This window comes from Chenopodium quinoa, unplaced genomic scaffold (assembly GCF_001683475.1).
Source record: "Chenopodium quinoa cultivar QQ74 unplaced genomic scaffold, ASM168347v1, whole genome shotgun sequence".
In the NCBI taxonomy this organism is placed as follows: Eukaryota; Viridiplantae; Streptophyta; class Magnoliopsida; order Caryophyllales; family Amaranthaceae; genus Chenopodium; species Chenopodium quinoa.
The window spans coordinates 733111-755482 of record NW_018743518.1 but is presented as its reverse complement, the minus strand read 5'-3'; the positions used below and the strand labels follow the sequence as shown (position 1 = coordinate 755482).

Sequence of the window (22372 nt, the reverse complement as noted above, 5' to 3'; positions counted from 1 at the left end):
ATCAACAATTCTCTAGAAGGAGCTTGAATAGGGGGCGCCTTAGGGGGTAAAGGATGTAATTGGACTCTCTTATCCCCAACCTTCACTAAATAAACATTCGTCACACCATTAAATAACACACCTTGATCCACTACTACAAAAAAGGCCAAAGAGACCCGTTGTAAATTGCATAAGAGACCTGTTTATAGGAGGTCTCTAGCTCACAGGTCTCTTTGATAAAGAGACCCGTTCAATTGAACAGGTCTCTTTGTAATCAATAAAAGACCAGTTAAGTAAGGTAACAGGTCTCTTTGCGTGTATTTACATCCTACATTTAAGAAGGGGAAGAGACCAGTTATTTAACACAACAGGTCTCTTTGATAACCATAAAGAGACCTGTTTTGTTTAATAACAGGTCTCTTTGTTTTTTTTTTTTAAAAATATAAAATTCGACGATATATATTTATTATTTGGTAATTATTCCATAGACTTATATAATTATTGAATTTACTGGTAGTAACTTACAATGAGTAACATTTACAAGTATATAAGAACAATAATTTTACAAGTATAAAAGAATTTATGGAAATAATTTACAAGTATATAATAACTAATGAAAATAATTTACAAGTTACCAAAACTAATAAAATTCCCATCATTTTATACGACAAGTGAATGCAACACATCCTTGGTAATTTCTTTAGCCCTCCATACATCAGCGCAGCTAAGCAAGTTTCTTGAATTGCTCATCCTCCTGTACACCATTAAGAGAATCAATTTAAAAAAAAAAAGATCCAAGGCTTATTTCAAGCTAAAAACTATCATCAAGTTCACACTCTTTGACGCACTCCTAATCATAGCGGATCAAGAATACAACATAAAAATCCCATCTAAATTAAAAATCATATCTTTCAATTGAATAGGCTATTAAGAATCAAACACTACTAGAAAACAAGCGTTTTCCGACGAAAATTTTCCATCGAAAACACCCTGGTCGGAAAACGTGTTTCCGGCGAAATTCCGTCGAAAACTGTCGTCTTAAAAGCATTTGTAGGGAAAATGACCTTTTCCAACGGAATTCATGCGTCGGAAGAGATTTTCCGGCCCGTAAAAGTCCGTCGGAAAGTTACGACGGCATATAAATTCGTCGGGAAATTCCGACGGAATCTACCAAAAAAAAAAAAAAAAACTACCCACACCACCACTTTCAATCGCCACTGCCCAAACCCCACAAGCATTTCCACCCTTTTCCCACCAAACTGCAATACCCAGTAGCCCCACCACCAACCACCTGCCCCGAAAAACCCTCCCTCCCACTTTTAGATCCCACTACCAGATCCCCACCCATCACAAACCCTAACCGACCACCAGATCCCCACTCATCCCGGCCCCAACCCTAACCGCACAACCCAAAAAAAAAGAAAACGTACCCACCACCACCCCTACCCACCATGGCTTCCTTCTTTTCGCCGGCAAACCCAAAAATTTTTATTAAAAAAAAAAAAAAAAAAAAAAACACAACACAAAACGTATCACTACCGTAAAACCCAAAAATTAAAATTAAAAAAAAAAACAAAAAAAAAATTAAAAACACAAATACATACCTTAAAACTTAAATTGGCTTTGAATTTAACCTTTAATTTGGTTTAATAAGACCAAATTTGACCATGAAAACACTGGATCTAGTGTTTTCATGGTCGAATTTGACATTAAAAAACCCTTAATTTGCACCATCCCTAAAGCCAAATCGGCCACCAACTGAAATTTCCGGCGACTATTTCGCATCTACACCACCCCACAAACCGCCGAGAAAGATAAGAGAATATATAGAAGAGAAGAGGAAAGAGGAGAAAGAAGAGGAGAGAAGAAAGAGGCGAGAAAGAGAAGTAAGAAAGAGAAGAAGAAGTGGAGAGAGCAAATCAGAGAAGCCGAGAAGGGGAAAGATAGGAGAGAAGGAGAAGGGGAAAGACAAGAGAGAAGGAGAAGGGAGGCTGATAAGAGAAGGGGATTTAAGGTTCCTAATTTTTTTTTATTATTATATTCTGACAGAAATTCCGTCATAAATTTTCGAAGGATTTATATTTCGTCGGAATATTCCGACGGAATTGTTGAATTCGTCGGAAATATCCGACGGATTTAAAATCCGTCAAAAATTTCGATTTTTTCGACAGAATTACATGTCCGTCGGAACAGTCCGTTGAAAATAGGCATTTTTCTTGTAGTGAAAATTTAGGTTAAAATTTAACAGCTTTTGTATAACAAATCAAAATAATAATAAAAAAAAGTATATAAGTATAAAGTACCCATATTCCCAGGAAGATAGGAAATTGTTCGTCAGTTCCATTATAAAGGGACAATTCATGAACAGTGAATAATCACAAATTAGTACTACAAAATTGTTGTATTTTTTTTATAGAAAATTTTGTAAACTGAATAAGAAATTGAAAAAAAAAATATTGTTGATGGGGTTTGAGTGTTTGACAAAGAATCTGAAGGCGAAACTGGAAAATGCAACAGCAATAACAACAACAATTAATCAACACCACCGACATTCTCACACTCCGCAACCAACAAAAAACCACTGCTCGTCTCAGACAACACCACTAAGCCACTCCACCCTCGAATAAAACTACTCCAGCGCTCGTATACACCACCCTCGACCCACGCGTTGAAAACCCTTTCCAACCCTGTAAAAAACCGAAAACTAGACCCAACCCCGTAAAAAACCCTAGCCACCCAAGAAAACCACAAAACTATATATCGGCCTAAATTTAAAGCCACCATGAAAAAAACTCCTTGTCACCCACCTAAAAAGCATTTAAAATACTGAAAGAAATAGAATTGGAAACATACCTTTTTTAACATTTCAATTGTGGCTTTATTTGCTTAGACTTGACCATAAAAACCTAAATCTAGAAATTCATGGTCAAATTTGATCTTCCTCAAACTTGAGATTTTATCGGTGTTGTTGAAATAAAAAGACAAGGAAGAAAGAGGAGGGATCAATGCATAAGAGTACGCCAGTGTGGGTGAGTATGATGAGACGATGAGCTGAGGTATTGGACACATTTAAGCATCTTGAGGAGAAGGAGAGATGAACTGTTCAAAGAGATCATAAGAAAAAAAATCTCAAGAGACAAAGAGAATAGGGAGAGTGAAAGAGAAACGGGCGGCGTAAAAGTGTTAGGGGAAGGAGAAGTGAAAGGGCAACCCTAATTTCACTTAAATTTCGTCAAAATTGTGGGGCCTTACTTACATAAGAGAGCAGTTAAGCTCACAACGGGTCTCTTATTCCTCTCTCTCAACCATTGTGGTGAGCCCTTACATACATAAGAGACCTGTTAAGTTAAGTAACTGGTCTCTTATATCTAAGAGACCTGTTGTATTAACCAACATGTCTTTTATTAGAGATCTCTTTGGCCATTTTTGTAGTAGGATCATATTTCCAAGGACGACCCAAGAGTATAGAACAAGCAGTCATAGGTAAAATATCACACCTACCACACACTATCAGAATATGAACCCATGGAAAATTTTACCAAAGCTTGTCTTTTAACTTTTAGTCCATCACCATCATGTAACCAATTAAGCTTGTAAGGAGTAGGATGGTCCCTAGTAGAAAGATTCATAGTGTCAACCAACTTAGTAGATGCAACATTGGTGCACGATCCCGAATCTATGATTAGCGAGCAACTCCTATAACCCACCTTGCATATAGTATGGAACAAATTTTCCCTTTGCTCATGTGTCGTAAGAGGAACAAAATCAATATGCAAAACACTCCTTAAGATACCAATATGATGATGTTCAGGTTCAGGTGTAATATTTTCTTGACCTTCAAACTCTTCAAAATCAAACTCTTCTTCTATGTTGAGTAAACATGTACTCTCTTTCTCTTTCTCTTCTTGGTCAAGATAAGCCAACAACATTCTATGTTCATTCTTGGATACCGTCACTTTGTTGCCACAATCTCTAGCAATGTGTCCCATGCCTTGGCACTTGAAACAAAATTTTTTCGCCTATGCAGCTTGTTCGGGAGTAACAACAATCATCTTCCCTTCGTTGTTCGAGTTGTTAGAGTTAGGAGCACTGTTGTGATTCAAACCCTCACCATCAAATTTAAGAATGACTTCCTTTCCTTGAAAAAGAAGTTTCCTTTTCTTTCTCTTGTTTCTCAAATCTCTCTGCCAACCTTAAGACATCAACAAAGAACGCAAAATTTGATGTTTCCACCTTGTGAGAAATCGAAAGTGTTAACCCTTTTATGTATCGTCCAATCTTCATCTCCTCCTTTTCCTGTAAATCACAAAGCATGCACAATTTCTCAAACTCTTTAGTGTATTCGGCAACACTAAGATTCTTTTGTTAAAGATGATTCAACTTCGGCAACACTAAGATCTTGGATAAATTCCCGTGGAAGGAAACGTTTCCTTAATTGTCTTTTCAACTCACTCCAAGTATTAATTCGTGGCTCATCTTCTCTCAGTCTCTTGGCACATAGATTCTCAAACCATAGAGAAGCATATCTCGTCAATTTTAGGTTTGCAACCTTGTAGGCTTTTTGCTCATTAAAACCTTTGTAGTCAAAGACATTTTCCATCTCACGAACCCAATCTAAAAAGTCTTCAGCGTCCCCATCACTTGTGAATTTCGGAAGTTCCAACAACTTCGAATCTCAATCATTGTCAATTAGAAAAATTTCTCATGATTCTCCTAGCTTGTTCATTGTTGATTATTTTACCTTCCCCAACCACTTGAGTAGATAAAGTTTCAACCCTTTGATTGATTTGAGCAATTTCTTGTGTACTCTTCTCAATTTTCTCATTCATTCGTTCAAGACTCGCATTAAAAATTTTCATCATATCAACAAGCATATTATCTAGATCTTCCTTTGTTAAAGTACACATGATGTCGAAATAATATTCAAAAAATTAGTAACAAGCCTCAAGTTTTCTCGTCAACAAATAAGACTAATGTCCACAAATATTATGCTAACCAAGAACCCAACTACGCGTAAACAAGAACCACAATGTTAACAATTATACGATAACAATTAATTGAATTCCCAAACTCTGGATACTTTTTGCTCCACAAACTTAATGAAAACACACGTATCTAGCAATGTAGTGTAATCGCAAAGCAAATCAATGATGACACAACTTATTCCTAAAATTAATTCATTAGTTTGGCAGCAAGTCCACTAACTCACCAAGCAAATTAAGAGCACTAACCAATAAATAGAATATGAGTTACAAGTTCCTTTTGCATAGCACAACCGAATTGTGTAATTTATCCGATTGAAGAGTACAAACAATTTTTTTTTTTTTTTTAATTAACAAGATCGATTGTGTAAGTTGAGAGGACTGACAAACCTGGCTCTTGATACCAATTTGATGCGTATTTTTGGTGGTTTTTATTTGATGGAAGGATTTGAGTGATTTTAATGGTAGAAATTCGAAGGATAGTCTTAGAAGGCAACGAGTTCTAAGTTTGGTCTTAGAAAGCAACAATCCCAAAACCCTAGTTAACAATTAGTTTGAACCAGCAAAAGCTCATAAATCTCAACTTTAATTCACAAAACGTCCTACCATAATAATTGAAATACGACTAATATATATAGGAAAATCAAATCTACCCTACTTGCTCCGCAAGCAAACTAAATAAAATCCCTAACAAATTAATTAATGAACCAAGATAGCTCACTAATCAATTAACACAACTTTGGAAGCCCAAGGCCCCATAATTATTACTAAGACAATAACTAAAAACATTATTAAAACTCACTTGTAAAACCCCCGCTTTAAGAGTAAGGTAAAACCAAGAGAGTACCTAGATAAAACAATAAAGATAGTTGTGAGAAAAGGTTACTCGATTCACATCACACCCTTTTGATGTTAATTTCACAAAATAAAAGTGTAAATAAATATTTCTTTTGCTTTATAATAATAATAAACCTTTTTGATCAATAATTTTACCTTTGTCAACACATAACTTCGACAATTAATAATTTAAAAAATTATATAAAAAACCTTAAGTTTCATATGTGGCTGGCCACACCGTGCAACTAGCCACAATTATTTTTTTGTTAATTCTTTTTCTCTCTCTTCTCTCTCTCCTATTTCTCTATCTTCTTTTCTTCTTCTCAGCCCATGCTAGATCCTCTCCTCTCATTTTCTCAGAGAACACGAATTCCGCAACCATTGTCGATAGTCGTCTTCGTCTTCGTGGTTCGTTCGTCGGTGGTTGTGGTTTTTGGTGGTTTTGTGGGTGGTGTTTTTAAGGCCAAATTTAGACATGAAAACTCTAAATCTAAATTTTTCATGGTCGAATTTGACCTTTTTAGCCATATTTGAAGTGAAATTTAAAGCCATTGTTAATTTTTAAGGTATTTGTTCGATTTAATTTTTTTTTTTTTTTTTTTTTTTATGGTTTGGTTGTGGGTTTGGTTGGATCTGATTTTGGTTGTGATGTGGGGCAGTGGGTACGGGTGTTGGTGGTGGTGTGGTGTGGTGGAGTTTAAGGCTTTGAGGGTGGCTGTTGAGAAAGGTTGGTGTTGGTGGTGGTTAGGGTGGGTTTTAGGTGTGGGTTCGGTTTCAATCAGGGTTAGGGTGGGTTTGGGTAATGGTTTTAGGTGGGTGGATCAGGGCTTGGGGTTGGTGGTGTTTCGGGCTAGGGTTGGTGGCGTGGGCAGTGGGTACGGGAGTTGGTGGTGTTGTGGTGGAGTTTAAGGCTTTGAGGTGGTGTAGGATTAGGGGTTACTTACTTGGTTAGGGATTACTAGGGGGGTTATTTGGTCAGGGGTTACTAAATCGGTCAGGGGTTACAAAGTCGAGCAGGGGTTATTTGGTCGGTCAGGGGTTACTTGATCAGGAATTATTAGGTCGGAGGGGTTACTAAATCGGTCAGAGGTTACTAGGTCGATCAGGGGTTACTAGGTCGGGAGTTACTTGGTCGGTCGGGGGTTACCAGGTCGGTCAGGGGTTAACGGTCAGGGGTTACTAGGTCGGTCAAGAGTTACTCGGTTAGGGGTTACTAGATTAGTCTGGGGTTACTTGTTGTTTGCTAATGTGGCACCCTAAAGCACCATGCGGCTGACCGCACTAGAAACTTGCTGTATAAAAAATTGTGTATAGAAATTATAAATTGTTAAAAATCAATAAAAATTTCCATGATACTACGTTATTTGTTTTCATAAATAAATAAGTAAATGATGTCAATATCTCCAACGACCAACGCAATCTGAAATTGAGATAAGCATAAAGCCATAAAGCATATTGAGTACGTCCCTTAAATTGATTTATTTGGGCCTGGGTCAAGTTACGAAATTCTATAGGTCAGTTAAGCGGTGCTATACCCAAAATTTTAAGATATGATAGGATAGCTTAGGATTAATTCGGTAATATGTACGCTTATTCCCTAAAGTACGAAATTAAATTGTTTCCTAGATTTTTTTTTAAAATATGATATGATAGTTTAGAATAATTGTTGGAAATTTTCTAATAATGTAAGCTTATTCCCTAAAAGACGAAGTAAGATTGTTTCCTAAAATAATCTTGTTTCCATATTATCTATCTTAGCTTGTTTCTCAAGGAAACAGTAGGTTATCAATGTATCTATTTTAACCGACTTAGGCATTATTATAAGTACTCCGTAGAATAACAGGAACCAGATACTTGTAAACTAAAAGTTACATAATTGTCTTCCAAAAAAAAAAGAAGCTCCTCCAAGAAAAACGAACACAACAGAATAATGGCGGTTCAAAACCTAAAGGCTACGGTCAATTCTTCTTCTTCAATTCATCCCGATTCGATTGAGCGTGATGAAAATTTAAAGACTTTATTATCGAAGAAGAAGCTCCACCTCGTACTCGATTTAGACAATACCATTCTTGAATCGAGTATTATTCAAAATTTAACTACATATGATCGTGATTATGTTGGTGTCAAATTGATTGAAGAAAAAAAGGTATATCAATGGGTGTATGAAGGAAAGGGGTTCAAGGTACGTCTATTAGTGTTTCCTGTTTTTATCTTTTATACTAAATAAGTAGCTTAGTACTTATTATCATCACATGGATTAATAATTTTTTTAATTTTTCAATAATCATGTTTTAACAAATTGAAATTAAAAAAAAAATGTATCTATATTTTGTTTAGTATGCAATGCAATGCAATCATGCAAGTATATAGATAATTTTTTTTTTTCTCAACTTTATTTTTACAAGTTAAATTAACATATATAAATTTTAATTTACAGGATGTTTATGTAACCAAATTGAGGCCTAATGTCAAAACGTTCCTCCAGAAAGCAAGTACACTGTTCGATATATCAATTTTTACGCTAGGAAATCTCACATATACAACGAAGATGATAGACCTACTTGATCCCGAGCGTTTGTATATTAATTCACAAGTGATCACGAGGGAGAATGTGCCATTATCGACACCATGGAGGAAGGGGCATGATCTTTTGTCGTCGCACGAAAGGGTCGTGTTAGTAGTCGATGATGCAAAAGACGTGTGGGAAGCTAATGCTAAAAATTTGATCGATATAGCACCATACGGGTTCTTTGACGATGAGTCCTCGAATAAGAAATCTTGGACACGAAAATGGGCGGATGAAAGTGAGAAGTACGGAGAACTTGCTCGAGTTTTGAGAGAGTTAAAGAAGATTCATAAAGAGTTCTACAATTTAGAGGAAGGCGAAGATTATGAAAGCCGTGATGTAAGAGATGCAATTAAAGAAGTAAAGAGAAAATTTAGCTTGCAAGGTACTAAGGAAGCGATGAGTCAACATGCAAAGGAAACGATTAATGAGATTGATGAATGCTTCAAATCGATGGAAGTAAATTGCCGCAAAAATAGACTAAATAGAATTCAGACTAGTCATGAAGTTATGTAATGTTGTAACATTTTTTTTTTTGAAGGATGTCACTTTATTATTTTTTAGGAAATTGAATGTCACTTTTATTATTTTTTTATCAATAGAGAAAATTTAATGTCACCTGTTATTTTCAATTGCTATTGTCAATTGCTAGAACATAACAAATTGTATATAATTTTAATTAGTTGCTTGAAAGTGAAAAGTGCTTAGGAGATGATACGATTTGAAGCGTAAGATTTAAGTATATTTATCTTTTTATTTTTTGCACTTTAAAACATATATTCTTGTTTGTTTGTTAGGGGCATGCATGCAATAATTATTTATGGTTGTAAAATATGAATTAAAACCACTTAACCCCACACGAGCAATAATACGTTGGTAGGAGCATATACCTGTTATGTAATCAATACACTAAATGGCATTAGTATATTTCATTCAAAAAAGGCATACCTGTTATTGTCATTTTCAATGGGTTTGCTAACTTGATATTGATAAGATCTAATATAAAGTAAAAAAAAGTGTATGTCCATTTGATCTAATATGGTTGTTAATATTGCGTGTGCTTTTATTCGTGTATTTGTTATTCATGTGGCCATGTCCATACATCGTTACATTTACATGTATAATTGTGTGAATTATACTCATAGCCTCGTAGGTTATATCCTATATGACATAATTTTAATAACAATCAAAAGTGCGTGCAGTGGATCTAAAGGGGTTATTTTTTCCACATTACAAGAACCTTAATAATAGTTAATAGCTATACATAACATGTTAAGTAAATTTCTTAAACAATGCTTAATAAGAAACAAATTCGAATCATTATTTAGTATGCTCCACGACATTCATGCAGATATATTAAATCACAACCGCCATACTTCGGAATTCAAATTGTATGAAATTTGAAAGCCAATTTTATTATCTCATCTCATTAATTCATCAAATTGCATGGAAACCCATACCATATTAATGAAATATTGAGGTGATCAACAACATTACAAATCTAGTACCTAATTTAAAATTACATTAATAATAATTAAGCAAATTTAATTACTACGTACAAAATTAATAAGGCTTTGCACCATTAACATTACCAGGAGGATAATATTCACAAACAACAAAAGGCCAACCAGCACCACAAGTTATATTAGCACACCCAAGATATAAGCTATCCTTCCATACCACTTGTTTATAATGCTTACATTCTTTTCCATTCAAACAAACATTCAAATTATGATCATAATTTGTTTCCTCCCCAATCCATTGATTGACTGCATCAGTAGTCGTAAACACGTATCCAGAAGCCGTGTTCTCGCCGTAAGGTCCATTTGATGACATCGTGTTATCGCATGTATGCTTGACTTTGTTTGCGAAATCTTGGGCGTATAATGCTAGTGTTTGGTTCCATTTCAAGGGTGGCACCCCGACCTCAGCACGGGCCGCGTTGTGCACGTCTAGGAACTCTTTTTGGTTGTCTTGGGCATGGGATATCACAAGAGTTGTGGCTAAAATAGCACTGAAGAAAAGATGATGAATGAATAGCTTCATTTTTTTTGGTGGTGGTTTTTTTTTGAGGGGTTTGGAGAATTTAAGGTGGATGGGTTGATTATTTATAGGGATATATTGCAACTTTTTCGTGACTTATATTTATAGTTCTTTGATTTGTGTTCATACATCATGAATATATATTACTATAGCTAGTCAACTATATATTAAAAAGTCTACATAAAATGCTTTTTAACCAACCTTAAGGGGAAAAAGAAACCACCTATTTATTATTCGTCTAGATTTCTCATTTTCACATTTTTAAGCAAAATGGAATATCTTTTCTTTCTTTCTTTTTTTTATTTTTAATGTAGTCACAAAAAGTAATACTTCACTTTCTACCCAACAAAGACATTTGGTTCATATCTTTGGGTGGGGTGGGATATGATGGGATTAAAATAATAAAATATAAGAAGTATGTACTTTTTTTCACCTCAAATTAAGAATATGGAAATGTATTCAACCTTTAGTAATTATTAATTTTTTTTTATAAAATAGTAAATCACTTAAAATTATTTTCTTAAAAAATAATTATACAGATGAAGTTGCTTCGTATTTAAAGGGTAGAGAATAGGCGCCAAAACTCATAACAAATTAACAACTTTACCATCTACTCTCTCTATCCCTATTTTTCTGCATAGATAATATATATTGCTACAACCTAGTAATCTAGTATATCATAATATTCTCTTATATTAGTAGAAAATTATAAGTACTTCAATTCTTTGGATTTCTTGAAGCAGTAGTTGAGTTCCGCGTGCGCACATAATCACATTGATATGAAAATTGAAGATCAAGCATCATTAATTATACAACCCGGCTTGCGTATGACCGGCCACACCGTGTGACCACTTATAAAAAAAACAAAGTAACTCCTATTACACTGGCCAAGTAACCCCATAAATACTGACTGAGTAACCCCTATAACACTAACCGAGTAACCTTATAAAGCTGACAAAGTAACCCCTTCAACACTAACGAAGTAACCCCTATTAGACTAACAAACTAACCCCTATGATGACTGGCCCGTGTGGCCAACCACATATAAGAATTTGTGTTAATCATATTTCTATGTCCCTTAACTTAAATTGATTGGGCCCGGGCCCTTTTGAGAAATTCCATATTATGAAGATGAACTAATGATAGTATATTAGTATTACTACTCGTAGCATGAGGTGTCCTTGTTTCTCAAGGTATTAATAATATCTAGTTTAACCGACTTAGTTCTAAGGGGCTCAATTATAAATAAATACTACGCATAAATCAGATTATTATCTTTCATCAAAAATAAATAAATTTGTATGCTCTTTTACACTGCAAGCTTGATAATGGCAGTTCAAAACTTAAAGCCTAATGTTAATTCATCTTCTTCAATTCATAATGCTGATTTGATTAAAAGTGTTCGTGATAAAAATTTAAAGAGTTTATTGGCGCGGCAGAAGCTCCATCTTGTTCTTGATTTAGATAATACTCTTCTTCACTCGAATCCTATGATAAAGTTAACCAAATACGATCGTGATTATTTACAACGCTCTGTTGGTGTCAAATTGATCGAGGAAAAGAAGCTATTCTAGTGGAAGTTTGAAAGAAACGATAGCATGACATGTCTACGTGTTAGAGTACGTTTCTGATTTTTAAAATTATCTTTAATTTGTATGTTGAATAACATTTACGTACATATTATCGATCACTTGCATTAATTTGTTAAAAAGATTTTCAAAGAATCATGTTTATTTAGAAATAGGTCTATATTTTGTTAAGTCGTTGAAGTATATATGGTTCTAGTATGCATTAAATTAGCATGATTTTCAATTATTTACAGGGACATAATGATCATTGGGTTACAAAATTGAGGCCTAATGCTGAAACGTTTCTTAAAGAAGCCAGCGCACTATTTGAGTTTTCAATTTTAACGTTTGGAACTCGCAAATACGCAAGGAAAATGCTTAAACTACTTGATCCCGAGGAGTTGTATTTTGCTAATTCACAAGTGATCGCAAGAGAGGATATCCGTTCAAAACCATTGAAGAAGGGGTTCGATCTTGTATTGTCACACGAAAGGGTTGTTTTAGTGGTTGATGATATAAAAGAAGTATGGGAAGACGACAATGCTAAGAATTTGATCAAAATAGCTCCGTACAAGTTCTTTGATGATGAATCCTCGAGTAAGAAATCTTGGTCACGAAATTGGGCAGATGAAAGTGAAAAGTACGGAGAACTCGCTAGGGTTTTAAGAGAGTTAAAGAAGACACACAAAGAATTCTACAACATAGAGGATGAACAAGATTATGAAAGTCGTGATGTAAGAGATGTAATTGAAGAGGTAAAGAGAAAGTTCCTTTTGCAAGGGACTAAAGAAGGGACGAGTAAACATGCAAAGGAAATGATTAATGAGATTGATGAATGCTTCAAATCAATGGGGTTGAATTGTCGTACAAATGGACCAAACGTTATAGTTCAGACTAATCATATGGTTATGTAATTCAAATATATGATTGTATATATGAATTCTTTTATTGTCTTAACTTTTGTTTTTCTTTAAAAGGAATTTGAATGTCACTTTATTTATTTATTTATTTTATATGTTTGATTAATTGAAAAAACTGAATCTTGCGTTGATTTCAAATTAAAGCATGACAAATTAGAAATATATTTCCCTTATAAGTTATAAAAGCTTGAAAAGTCAAAAGTGCTTCTTGAATTAGAGAGATAAATACAAACTTAAGATTAATTTAATTAAGCATTTATCTATAATTTACTGCTCCTTAGATACATTTTTTCTTGTTTGTTTGTAGGACCTTAGGGGCGTGTGATTATGTATGGAGATTAAGATATGGATTAAAACCTCCCACTAAAATAATAAAGCTCATTTATATAATTATATTGTGTTTATTAACCTAACATTGATTAGTACTCCGTAAAAGTTTACTGACAATCTAGCTAGTAATAATATTCTACCGTATAAAACTTTAAATGATGCTTAAGAAACAAAATTAAATCTTTATTTTCAAATCAATAACCGAAAACATTATCTAACATTTACGAACATTAATCAATTCACAACTACACATTAGAATTCAAAGATTTATAAAAACCAAAATTTTATTCCATTTCATCAATAATTCATTAAATTGGGATGAAAGCTCATACCATATTAATGATATATAAAGGTAAGCAACATTACAAGCTCAGTAATTAATTAGAATACATTAATAGCAAGTTACTACAAAATTAATTAAAGGGTAATCAATAAGGCCATGTACCATTAACATTACCAGGAGGATCATATTCACAAACAACAAAGGGCCAACCAGCACCAAATATTATACTAGCACAACCAAGATATAAGCTATTTTTCCAAACCACTTGTTTATAGTGTTTACATTCTGTACCATTCACACAATCATTCAAACGATGATCATAATTTTCCTTCTCCCCTACCCATTGGTTAACCGCATCAACCGTCGTAAAAGCCCCATAACCGGAAGCCGTGTTTTCACCGTAAGGTCCCCTAGATGACATCGTGCTATTACATGTTTGCTTGACTTTGTTGGCTAAATTTTGGGCGTATAATGCTAGGGTGTGGTTCCATTTAAGGGGTGGTACTCCCAGTGGCGTCACCAGGATTTTCGAAGTGTGGGTTCGAAACTTCCGAAATTTGAAATCATAATTAACAAAGGAATAAAAATACAATAATTAAATATTCAGTACATAAATAATTTCAAACTATGGATTACAAATAGATTACACATAGAAAAATGAAAAAAAAAAAAAAAAAGACTACAGAAGCATTCTTCGAGTCTTCATACTTTGGAAGCGTTCCAATACATCATCATCACTAACTCTTGAAAATAAATCTCTTTCAAGAAAAGTGACTAAATTATCATTCAATAGTTGATCACCCATACTATTTCGCAACTTATTTTTTACGTATGTCATTGAGGAAAACACTCGTTCCACGCTTGCAGTTGCAACCGGAAGGATCAATGCTAGTCTTATAAGCAAGTAAACTAAGTTGTAAGTAGTATGCTTATTTGTTTCAACAAGCATCATAGAAAGCTCATGAATACCCTTCAAGTCTCCAAACCTTGCATCTTGGCGCACATCATTAATATAAAATTGAAGCTCATGACGAAGTGCAGTCATCGTCATATCATTAGTTGGAAACTCTTTGGGATATAACTCAGCAAGTCTCAACAACTTTTGCATATCAAATGCCGCAAATGAATTGATCGGGTTTAAGCATGACACACAAATAAGTAACTCCATATTTTCTTCATCAAATCTACTATTGAGCTCTTGGAGTTGTAAATCAATAACACTTATAAACATTTCTACCCGAAATCGATGAAGATTTGAAACTTTGGCAAAGAAGCGTCTTGACCTTCCACGAGGAACATACATATCATCCATAGTAGGAACTTCTACATCATGTTTAACACAAAAACAAACCACAAGATGTAAAAAGTCTTCCCACCCATGGTCCCTCATTTGTTGTAATCCCTCCTTAGTCAATTTAACATATGTCATGGCATTAACAATATCTTGGTCCCCCTTTTGCAGAGCTTGACACAATTTATCAGTAATCCCAAATATTTCGGACATCAAATGTATCATAAATACAAATTCAAATGATTCAAATGTAGACATGACAGTGATAGCCTTCACGCGATCATCCTTATAAATCTTATTTGATCCAATCTTCTCAAGAACTTTAACAATAGTAGCATACAATGCGGTAACATTTGAAACAGTTTTGTAATGTGATCCCCACCTAGTATCACCAGGCCTACCTAAGCCATGTTCTTGGTTTAAACCTTGCCCACTTTCAATTTCTCCTAGTTCTAATGCTTGTAGAATATGTTGAGATTGTATTTCTCTTATCATTTCCCTTCGCTTACAAGAAACACCAATAATATTCAACAAAATAGCAAGTTGATCAAACAACCAAATACAATCATCATTATCCTTAGCAACAGCAACAAGGGTTAATTGAAGTTGGTGAGCAAAACAATGAATATAATAGGCTTGTTTTGTTTCATTCATGATCAAAGTCTTGAGACCATTTATCTCCCCCCTCATATTACTAGCACCGTCATAACCTTGTCCACGAACTCTAGACAAACTCAATGAATATTCCATAAGCAAAGACTCAATTGCACTCTTTAGTGACAAAGCAGTAGTATCCTTAACATGTACAATTCCAAGAAACCTCTCATTTATCTTCCCTTTATTATTGACATAACGCAAGCAAAGGGCCATTTGTTCCTTTTGAGATACATCACTAGATTCATCAGCCAGTATTCCAAAATAGTCATCCCCAATATCATCAATAAGAAGTCTAGTGGTTTCTTTGGCACAACAATTAATAAGTTCTTTTTGAATTAAAGGACTAGTCATTCGATTATTTCCCGGGGCATTACCTAGAACAACCTTTGCTACCTCACTATTATTTTCTGAAAACCATGTTAAGAGTGCAAGAAAATTACCCCTATTCCAAGATTCTTCACTTTCATTATGCCCACGACAAGCTAAACCTTGATTTAAAAGAAATCTAATACATTTCAATGAATAAGTCAAGCGAGATTTGTATTGTAGTTTAGCTTCCTTAGAATAAGTGCAAAGAGATTCAGCAACTGATGTCTTTGGGTTGATAAACATACTATATTTCTCATTAGCCTGATTATGGAAACTACCAATACCACCCACATGAACATCAAATCTACCAGTCTTATTCCATCCTCTAAATCCCCCTTTAATAAAGGAATCATTAACAGCCAAAGAATAATCAACTTTATCAGTGAACAAATAGCACACAAAACAAAAAGCCGCATCTTTCTCAACACTATATTCAAGCCACTCATATTTATCAAACCAAGTAACATTAAAACGGCGCATACCTCCAACTTTTCTTTGAGGAAAATTATGTGTGCGTGGATCACAACGTTTCTTTGTAATATAGCCTCTCCTTACGGCATCTCGATCATTAGGAGGATACTCCATAACTGGAATTCTTTTTCCAGGGTCATGTGGAAGAAGATCAACATCATAAATGCGAGTATCATCGGAGTCAACAGTAGTATTAGTGTTCTCAGGTGGTGGAATTGTTGCAGCAATAGGAACCTCATCATCATTAGGAGACACATGTTCTTCTATTGGAGGATCCCTTGAACTAGGTGAAGAACAAGTTGAAGACTTTTGTGACTTCCCGGCACGTTTCCAAAATGACTCTAAACTCATGGTATAATAGGTATATGCTGCTAGTCTGCTGCACACACATGATAAATGCAGAATGAAATCAATGAAATAATGAATGAATGATATATCTAGAAGGCTAATTAAAACTATCGTAATTAAAGATTACAGTCAATTACTCAATTAGTAAACGAAATCTAGACGGCATAAAACGAAATAGCAAATGAAATTATGAAAACTAGAAGGCAGAAACGAAATACAGAAAATAGCATATGAATTGGCAGAAACGAAAGGCAGAAAATAGCATAGCATATGAAAATCAGAAAATAGCATACGAAATACAAAAAAATCCCCAAATTGAGAACTTGAGAAGTAAATTAGATAATTATAACCAATTAACCAAACTTCAACAATTTACAAAAAATTGGCAATTCGTAAATCGTAATGTATATTAGCAATTGAATTTAGCATATGAATTTCAATTTTCAAGTATTCAATGATTTAGCAAAAAAAATCCCCAAATTGAGAAGTAAATTACATTTGCAAAAAAAAAAAATCAGAAAATAGCCTTACCCCTACATACACCGATACTGCGATACACCATACAGGCATACACGGCTGTGACTCTGTGAGGCTGGGACGCTGGGTCTGGGTGAGTGGCTGGTGCGCTGCCGGCCTGCCGCTGCCGCCGTGTTCTGCTGACTCTGCTAGTCTGCTGCCGTGCTGCGCCGGGAAGAGAAGGAGGAAGAACGGGAAGAGAAGGACTGAAGGAGGAAGAACGGGAAGAGATTAAGAGAAGGAGGATTGGAGGAAGAAGTTAGGGTTTTGCAATTTGGGGGAATGACTGAATGAGGAAGAGGAAATCGAACTCTGGAAGCACGAAGCAGGAAAGCTGCTCAGGAAACAAAATTAAAAAAAAAAAAATGTGAGTTATGGGTTTTGAACCCACAACCTCTTGTGTGATGGGAGGTAAAAATAACCACTGGGCTACAACTTTACTTGTTGCCATATAATACACAAATATTCTATTTAAACCTATTTTGATTTTTTTTTTTTTTTAAAAAAAAAAAATTTAAATTTTTTTCAAAAAATCAGTGGGTTCAATGAACCCACTTGAACCCACCCTAGTTCCGCCCCTGGGTACTCCGACTTGAGCACGGGCCGTGTTGTGCACGTCTAGGAACTCCGTTTGGTTGTCTTGGGCATGAGTTATCACAAGAATTGAGGCTAAAAATGCGATAAAGAGATGAATGAATAACTTCATTTTTTTTTTGGTTGCTTTTGTTTGTGAGGGGGTTAGTTGGGGTACTTAAGGTGTATGGGCTGATTATACATTTATAGTACTTTGATTTTGTGTTCATTATGACTAATATATTCCTATAGTTAGTCAACTATATATGAAGAGTCCACATAAAATGCTTTTTAACCTACCTAAATGAGAATATCTGTTATTGATTCCACATGTGCAAATTAAAATACTACGTATTTGTTTCAGTAATGCAGGAAGCAGTAAATCTCTGTTACTCACCGTGAGAAACGTTTTTGTTTCTTACAGTGGCGGTTTCGTAAATAAAATATACCGTCGTGACTAAAGTGGTACAATTTTATCATCCATTTCGTAAATAAAATGTACCACCGTGACTAAAGTGGTACATTTTATTTACCAAACTGCCACTGTGAGAAATTGTTTCTCACAGTGAGTAATGGGGACGCCCTCTGCAGGAAGTATATCAGTCCAATTGTATTTCTATCTATAGAGCTAATCTTCAGTGTTCACTGTCAGATTCACCTTCACCAAAAACCGTGTGAATAGATGGAATAGTCTCATCTGAAGAAGACCTTGTAACTCCTCCCAACTCAATTAGATCTTCCATGGACATTGTTCCTTCCAAAACCTCGACAACCTGATAAATTAAGTCCAATTATATTATTACCTGAGCCATAGTAGGCCGGTTACTCGGAAACAGGCTAAGACAAGTCAGGGCACAATTAGCCATTTGACGCAATTGATCTCGGTCAAATTGAATCAAATTGCTGTCAACCAACTTTGTCACATCCCCACCCTGCAAAGCTTAATTGTTTGATCAGAGGCTTAACCTGTTAAAGTAATAGTTTATAATTAATTAACAAATGCAACAATATTCAAAATAAAATATTTCTTTTATTTATTAAAAGTAGTATTTTACCCATTCTTTGAAAGGGGCATCATCGGTAAATGGTCGCCTATCATCAATAGGCTTCCGGCCTGTCACAAGCTCCAGCAGCACTATCCCAAAGGCAAAGACATCTGCCTTCTCAGTAAGGCGAGACGATCCTGCATAATCAAGATCCATATACCTAAAAGCAACATTTGTAGATAACAATAATATCAATATTTTAATATTTCAACCTCATCAATAATATAAATAATATAACCAAAATATGCAGGATAATTAATTTAATTATAATTTGAATAAAAAAAAAATTATTTTAAGAATTTAAGGTTATTAGTTTTAGAATGAAATACATTATTAGTAAAACACTACAACCATCATACTAGTAGTAAACTGTACACACTTGTATACAAAGTATGATATCTATTATGGGCCGGCTGTTGGAATCACAACCAAGGGCTTCAGATTTCAAGGCCCCAAAAACTGTAATAGTTCTATACTACGGAGTACAATTTTAAAAATTGTCCTATTCCTGCTTTTTAATTTTAAAAACGGCCCCAATGGCTGGGATTATTATTAGTAAGTAATATATCTGTTGATTCTATTATACGGTAATTATATTTGCGTAGTGTATGAATGTCGTAAGAATTTAAAGTATTAAAGGCAATCTAAGAAGGAAATGTTGCATTCTAAGTTATTATATGAGAAAGATGTAACTTAAATTATGTTATTAGAAAGAAGTAATTTGAATTATCATGTTAAAAAGAAGTAATGTTCTTAGAATCAGATCAAAAGATGTTGTTCCAATAAGAAGTATAGATAGTTCTAATTTTAATATCATATTGGCTATAAAATTAATGATATAATGTAATAATAATCATTCAAATAAGAGTTTTAAAATTATTTGTTGGTTTGTGGGGGTAAATGCAAAAGTTTTGTAGGATTGTGTTTATCGGATATTTGGTGGATTTATTATCACCACTATGAATTTTAGTTTATTTGATATTTATTGTAAACTAAATAGTTATAAGATTTGATTATAAACAAATGGGACAAGATGCTTTTAGCAGGAAATAGTTGCATACAGAGTGGCGCTAACAATAGTAGAATCATTTTTAATGACTGCATTTTAAAATTAATATTTGCATTGATTAAAAAATTAAGAGCACATTGGGGCAAATCGATTAATCAAGTAAGGGCAGATTATAAGTGCACATTAATCAAATAATCAAGTAAGAGCAGATTATCAGGGCATATTAATCGAGTAAGGGCAGATTTTAAGGGTAAATTAATCAAGTAATGTTCTTTGAATCGGATCAAAGAAAGTTTGGGGCAAACTGATTAATCAGATCAAATAATCAATGTATTTGATAAGGGCAGATTATCAGGGAGTAATCATTTGGTTAAAGTTAGTGGCACAAACTTCTGTGAATATGTTTGTTCTAATCATATCTATAAATACGGGATTAGATGACTTTGACTTCATTAGCATAATTAGGATTAATTAACATTTCAATTAATTAAACTGTTGACACAAACTTACCTGAAATCTTAACAACCATGATTGGCACTTGGCAGTAACTTTGTCCATTAATTTTAAATTTGTAATAGTAAATCTGCTCTAACAAAGTATTTGTATAAAAAAATAACAATAAAGCCATAAGAATTGATCTAAATTTGAGATCTTGTATTCTTGGCTACTTTACATGTTAATATGTTTCGAAAATTGGTTGTATCCAGCATTCAAATCTGAATTGTTTTTTTTAATATTTTTTCGTACGTGGAAAACATATTGATTTTATAAATCCACGATATATATACAATTAATTTTAGATATTATGTGGTTTTAGCACTCAGATTTAACTTATACCAAATTTGAGGTAACAATTATACCTTTACAAGAGTTGGACAGATTAAATTTATTGTATAGAATATATCTGTTGTATATTATGAGTAGTGTTCATCAAGAAAATTCAAAATAATAAAGAAAATATAAGGGGGAAAAAAGTAAAAAAAAAAAAAAAAAAAAAAGCTAAATATTACTTTTGTGGACCTTCCATGTTGGTGCAAAGGAGTGTACCCTTATAATCCAAGTTTCATGTGATTGTATTAAAAATTGTAACCAAATATATAGTGACAATAAAAAAAAAGGCTATAAATTTATCAGAAATTGAGAAGTCAAAGAAGAGAATTTTGGTAATCTCAATTAACTTTCTCAACTTTTACCAAAACCAAGTTATAATCAAATAATAAAACCCTTTTTAATTTTAATTGCGATATTAAGCTATTAAACAATTTTAACTTTGCAAAATATTTAGGAAAAAATAGGTTATAAGAGTGTCTATGGAAATAAAGGTGGAAACATAATAAGAAACAAAGTAAAAAATCTAACAATTTATTTTGTCAAAAAATAAATTTTTTTTTATAACAATTTAATATAATTTTCAACGTCTTTTCTTTAAGTTGTACTAGTCAATGGAAGAGCTAGAATGGTATGCTTATATTATGGAGGAGATATATAGATAATTTAAGAAGCGATTATCAATAAAATTAAATTATTAGATTAGGATATCATTGTACACAACTATGTAACTTACATTAGTTATCCTTCAAGAGATACAAGTTCAAGGATGCTTATTTAATATTGGATCAAACAAAAATATTAATTATGTAATATATAAACTAAGTTAGTAAAAATTGTAACACTTCTGATTTACTATAATTTATATATTTTATATATCATGATTTATAAATAAACATTATATCAGTGCAATTTTTTATGAACAACATAGAATACTACTCTTCATAGTGTTTTCCAGGAACATTAACTATTGTACATGTTCCTAGAAAACTCTTCAAAAGATTTAACTCAACAGCATTGTAACCCTATTTACATTAGATCTTCTACCTTCATCTAAACTTGTTTTAATGCAATGCTAGACCAATACAAAAGAAACGGAGGGTTTTTGAAAGAAATACGTACTATGAACTACGTTCCTTCAATACATCAAAATATCAAGTGCTGTAATTACCCTCATGTTTAATAGATGTCACTAATGTAATTATCATGCAAGCAAAATATTTTTAATAAAGGGGGTGACAGTATCACACCTTAGAAGTTACTTATAGTAGCTAGTTCACTTACCTATGTACATTGCGGAAATATTTGCTGCTAATTTCCTTCGGTGAGAGAGTCAGTTGAGGTCTCTATGACATGATCATACTTGGGTACAACTGTGTTTGCATCACTGTCTGGTGTAGTAGATTTTTCAAGAGTGGATGTTGCTAAATTAGTTGGTTCCTTGTTGGCGGAGTCATGATCTGCACTTTCATCAGATGGTGATGTTGTGAAATGGAGTTTCTTTCAAGCAACACTTTTTAAACGAACCAAGTCAGTTCGTTTTTCTTCATTATGTGCTGGAGTCACTAGAGACTGCTTGTTTCCACTCATGCGTGTGCGACAAAGTTGTGTCCACTCAACAGGTGAAATCTTATGAGATTTCACAGTAGCAGGTGTTTCAGCAGCTGAATGTTCCAGGAGTTTGTTTTTCAAGTTGCTTTCAGTAGTAGTAATGAGGTCTTTGGGTGTTTCATATGTGGGACTCTGAGTAATTTTC

General features: G+C 33.8%; 4 protein-coding genes across 4 annotated transcripts; 2 read left to right on the top strand and 2 right to left on the bottom strand.

Moving 5' to 3' along the window:
* The first annotated feature begins 7728 nt into the window (after positions 1-7728).
* LOC110740138 (RNA polymerase II C-terminal domain phosphatase-like 4) lies at positions 7729-8880 on the top strand. Its single transcript, XM_021920635.1, has 2 exons — positions 7729-7980; positions 8236-8880. Exons 1-2 carry the CDS (start codon positions 7729-7731, stop codon positions 8878-8880), a joined length of 897 nt encoding a protein of 298 aa, XP_021776327.1.
* An 819-nt stretch (positions 8881-9699) lies between these two features.
* On the bottom strand, positions 9700-10768 carry LOC110739938 (pathogenesis-related protein 1B-like). Its single transcript, XM_021920415.1, has one exon. It carries the CDS (start codon positions 10408-10410, stop codon positions 9928-9930), a length of 483 nt encoding a protein of 160 aa, XP_021776107.1. The 5' UTR covers positions 10411-10768; the 3' UTR covers positions 9700-9927.
* A 967-nt stretch (positions 10769-11735) lies between these two features.
* On the top strand, positions 11736-12889 carry LOC110740137 (RNA polymerase II C-terminal domain phosphatase-like 4). The gene is made up of 2 exons (XM_021920633.1): positions 11736-11942; positions 12230-12889. The coding sequence occupies exons 1-2, from the start codon at positions 11736-11738 to the stop codon at positions 12887-12889; spliced, it is 867 nt and encodes a 288-aa protein (XP_021776325.1).
* A 748-nt stretch (positions 12890-13637) lies between these two features.
* Positions 13638-18242, bottom strand: LOC110740012 (pathogenesis-related protein 1A-like). The gene is made up of 3 exons (XM_021920493.1): positions 17747-18242; position 14478; positions 13638-14012 (listed from the first exon to the last, which is right to left on the bottom strand). Exons 1-3 carry the CDS (start codon positions 17864-17866, stop codon positions 13654-13656), a joined length of 480 nt encoding a protein of 159 aa, XP_021776185.1. The 5' UTR covers positions 17867-18242; the 3' UTR covers positions 13638-13653.
* Between the last annotated feature and the right edge of the window lie 4130 nt (positions 18243-22372).

What these genes read in the sequence shown, in the direction of transcription:
- LOC110740138 (XM_021920635.1), top strand. Translation starts at nt 7,729, where the DNA reads ATGGCGGTTCAAAACCTAAAGGCTACGGTCAATTCTTCTTCTTCAATT. An exon ending in ATGAAGGAAAGGGGTTCAAG is followed by an intron (nt 7,981 to 8,235) that starts GTACGTCTATTA and finishes TTTAATTTACAG; the next exon opens with GATGTTTATGTAACCAAATT.
- LOC110739938 (XM_021920415.1), bottom strand. Translation starts at nt 10,410, where the DNA reads ATGAAGCTATTCATTCATCATCTTTTCTTCAGTGCTATTTTAGCCACA.
- LOC110740137 (XM_021920633.1), top strand. Translation starts at nt 11,736, where the DNA reads ATGGCAGTTCAAAACTTAAAGCCTAATGTTAATTCATCTTCTTCAATT. An exon ending in GTGATTATTTACAACGCTCT is followed by an intron (nt 11,943 to 12,229) that starts GTTGGTGTCAAA and finishes AATTATTTACAG; the next exon opens with GGACATAATGATCATTGGGT.
- LOC110740012 (XM_021920493.1), bottom strand. Translation starts at nt 17,866, where the DNA reads ATGAAGTTATTCATTCATCTCTTTATCGCATTTTTAGCCTCAATTCTT.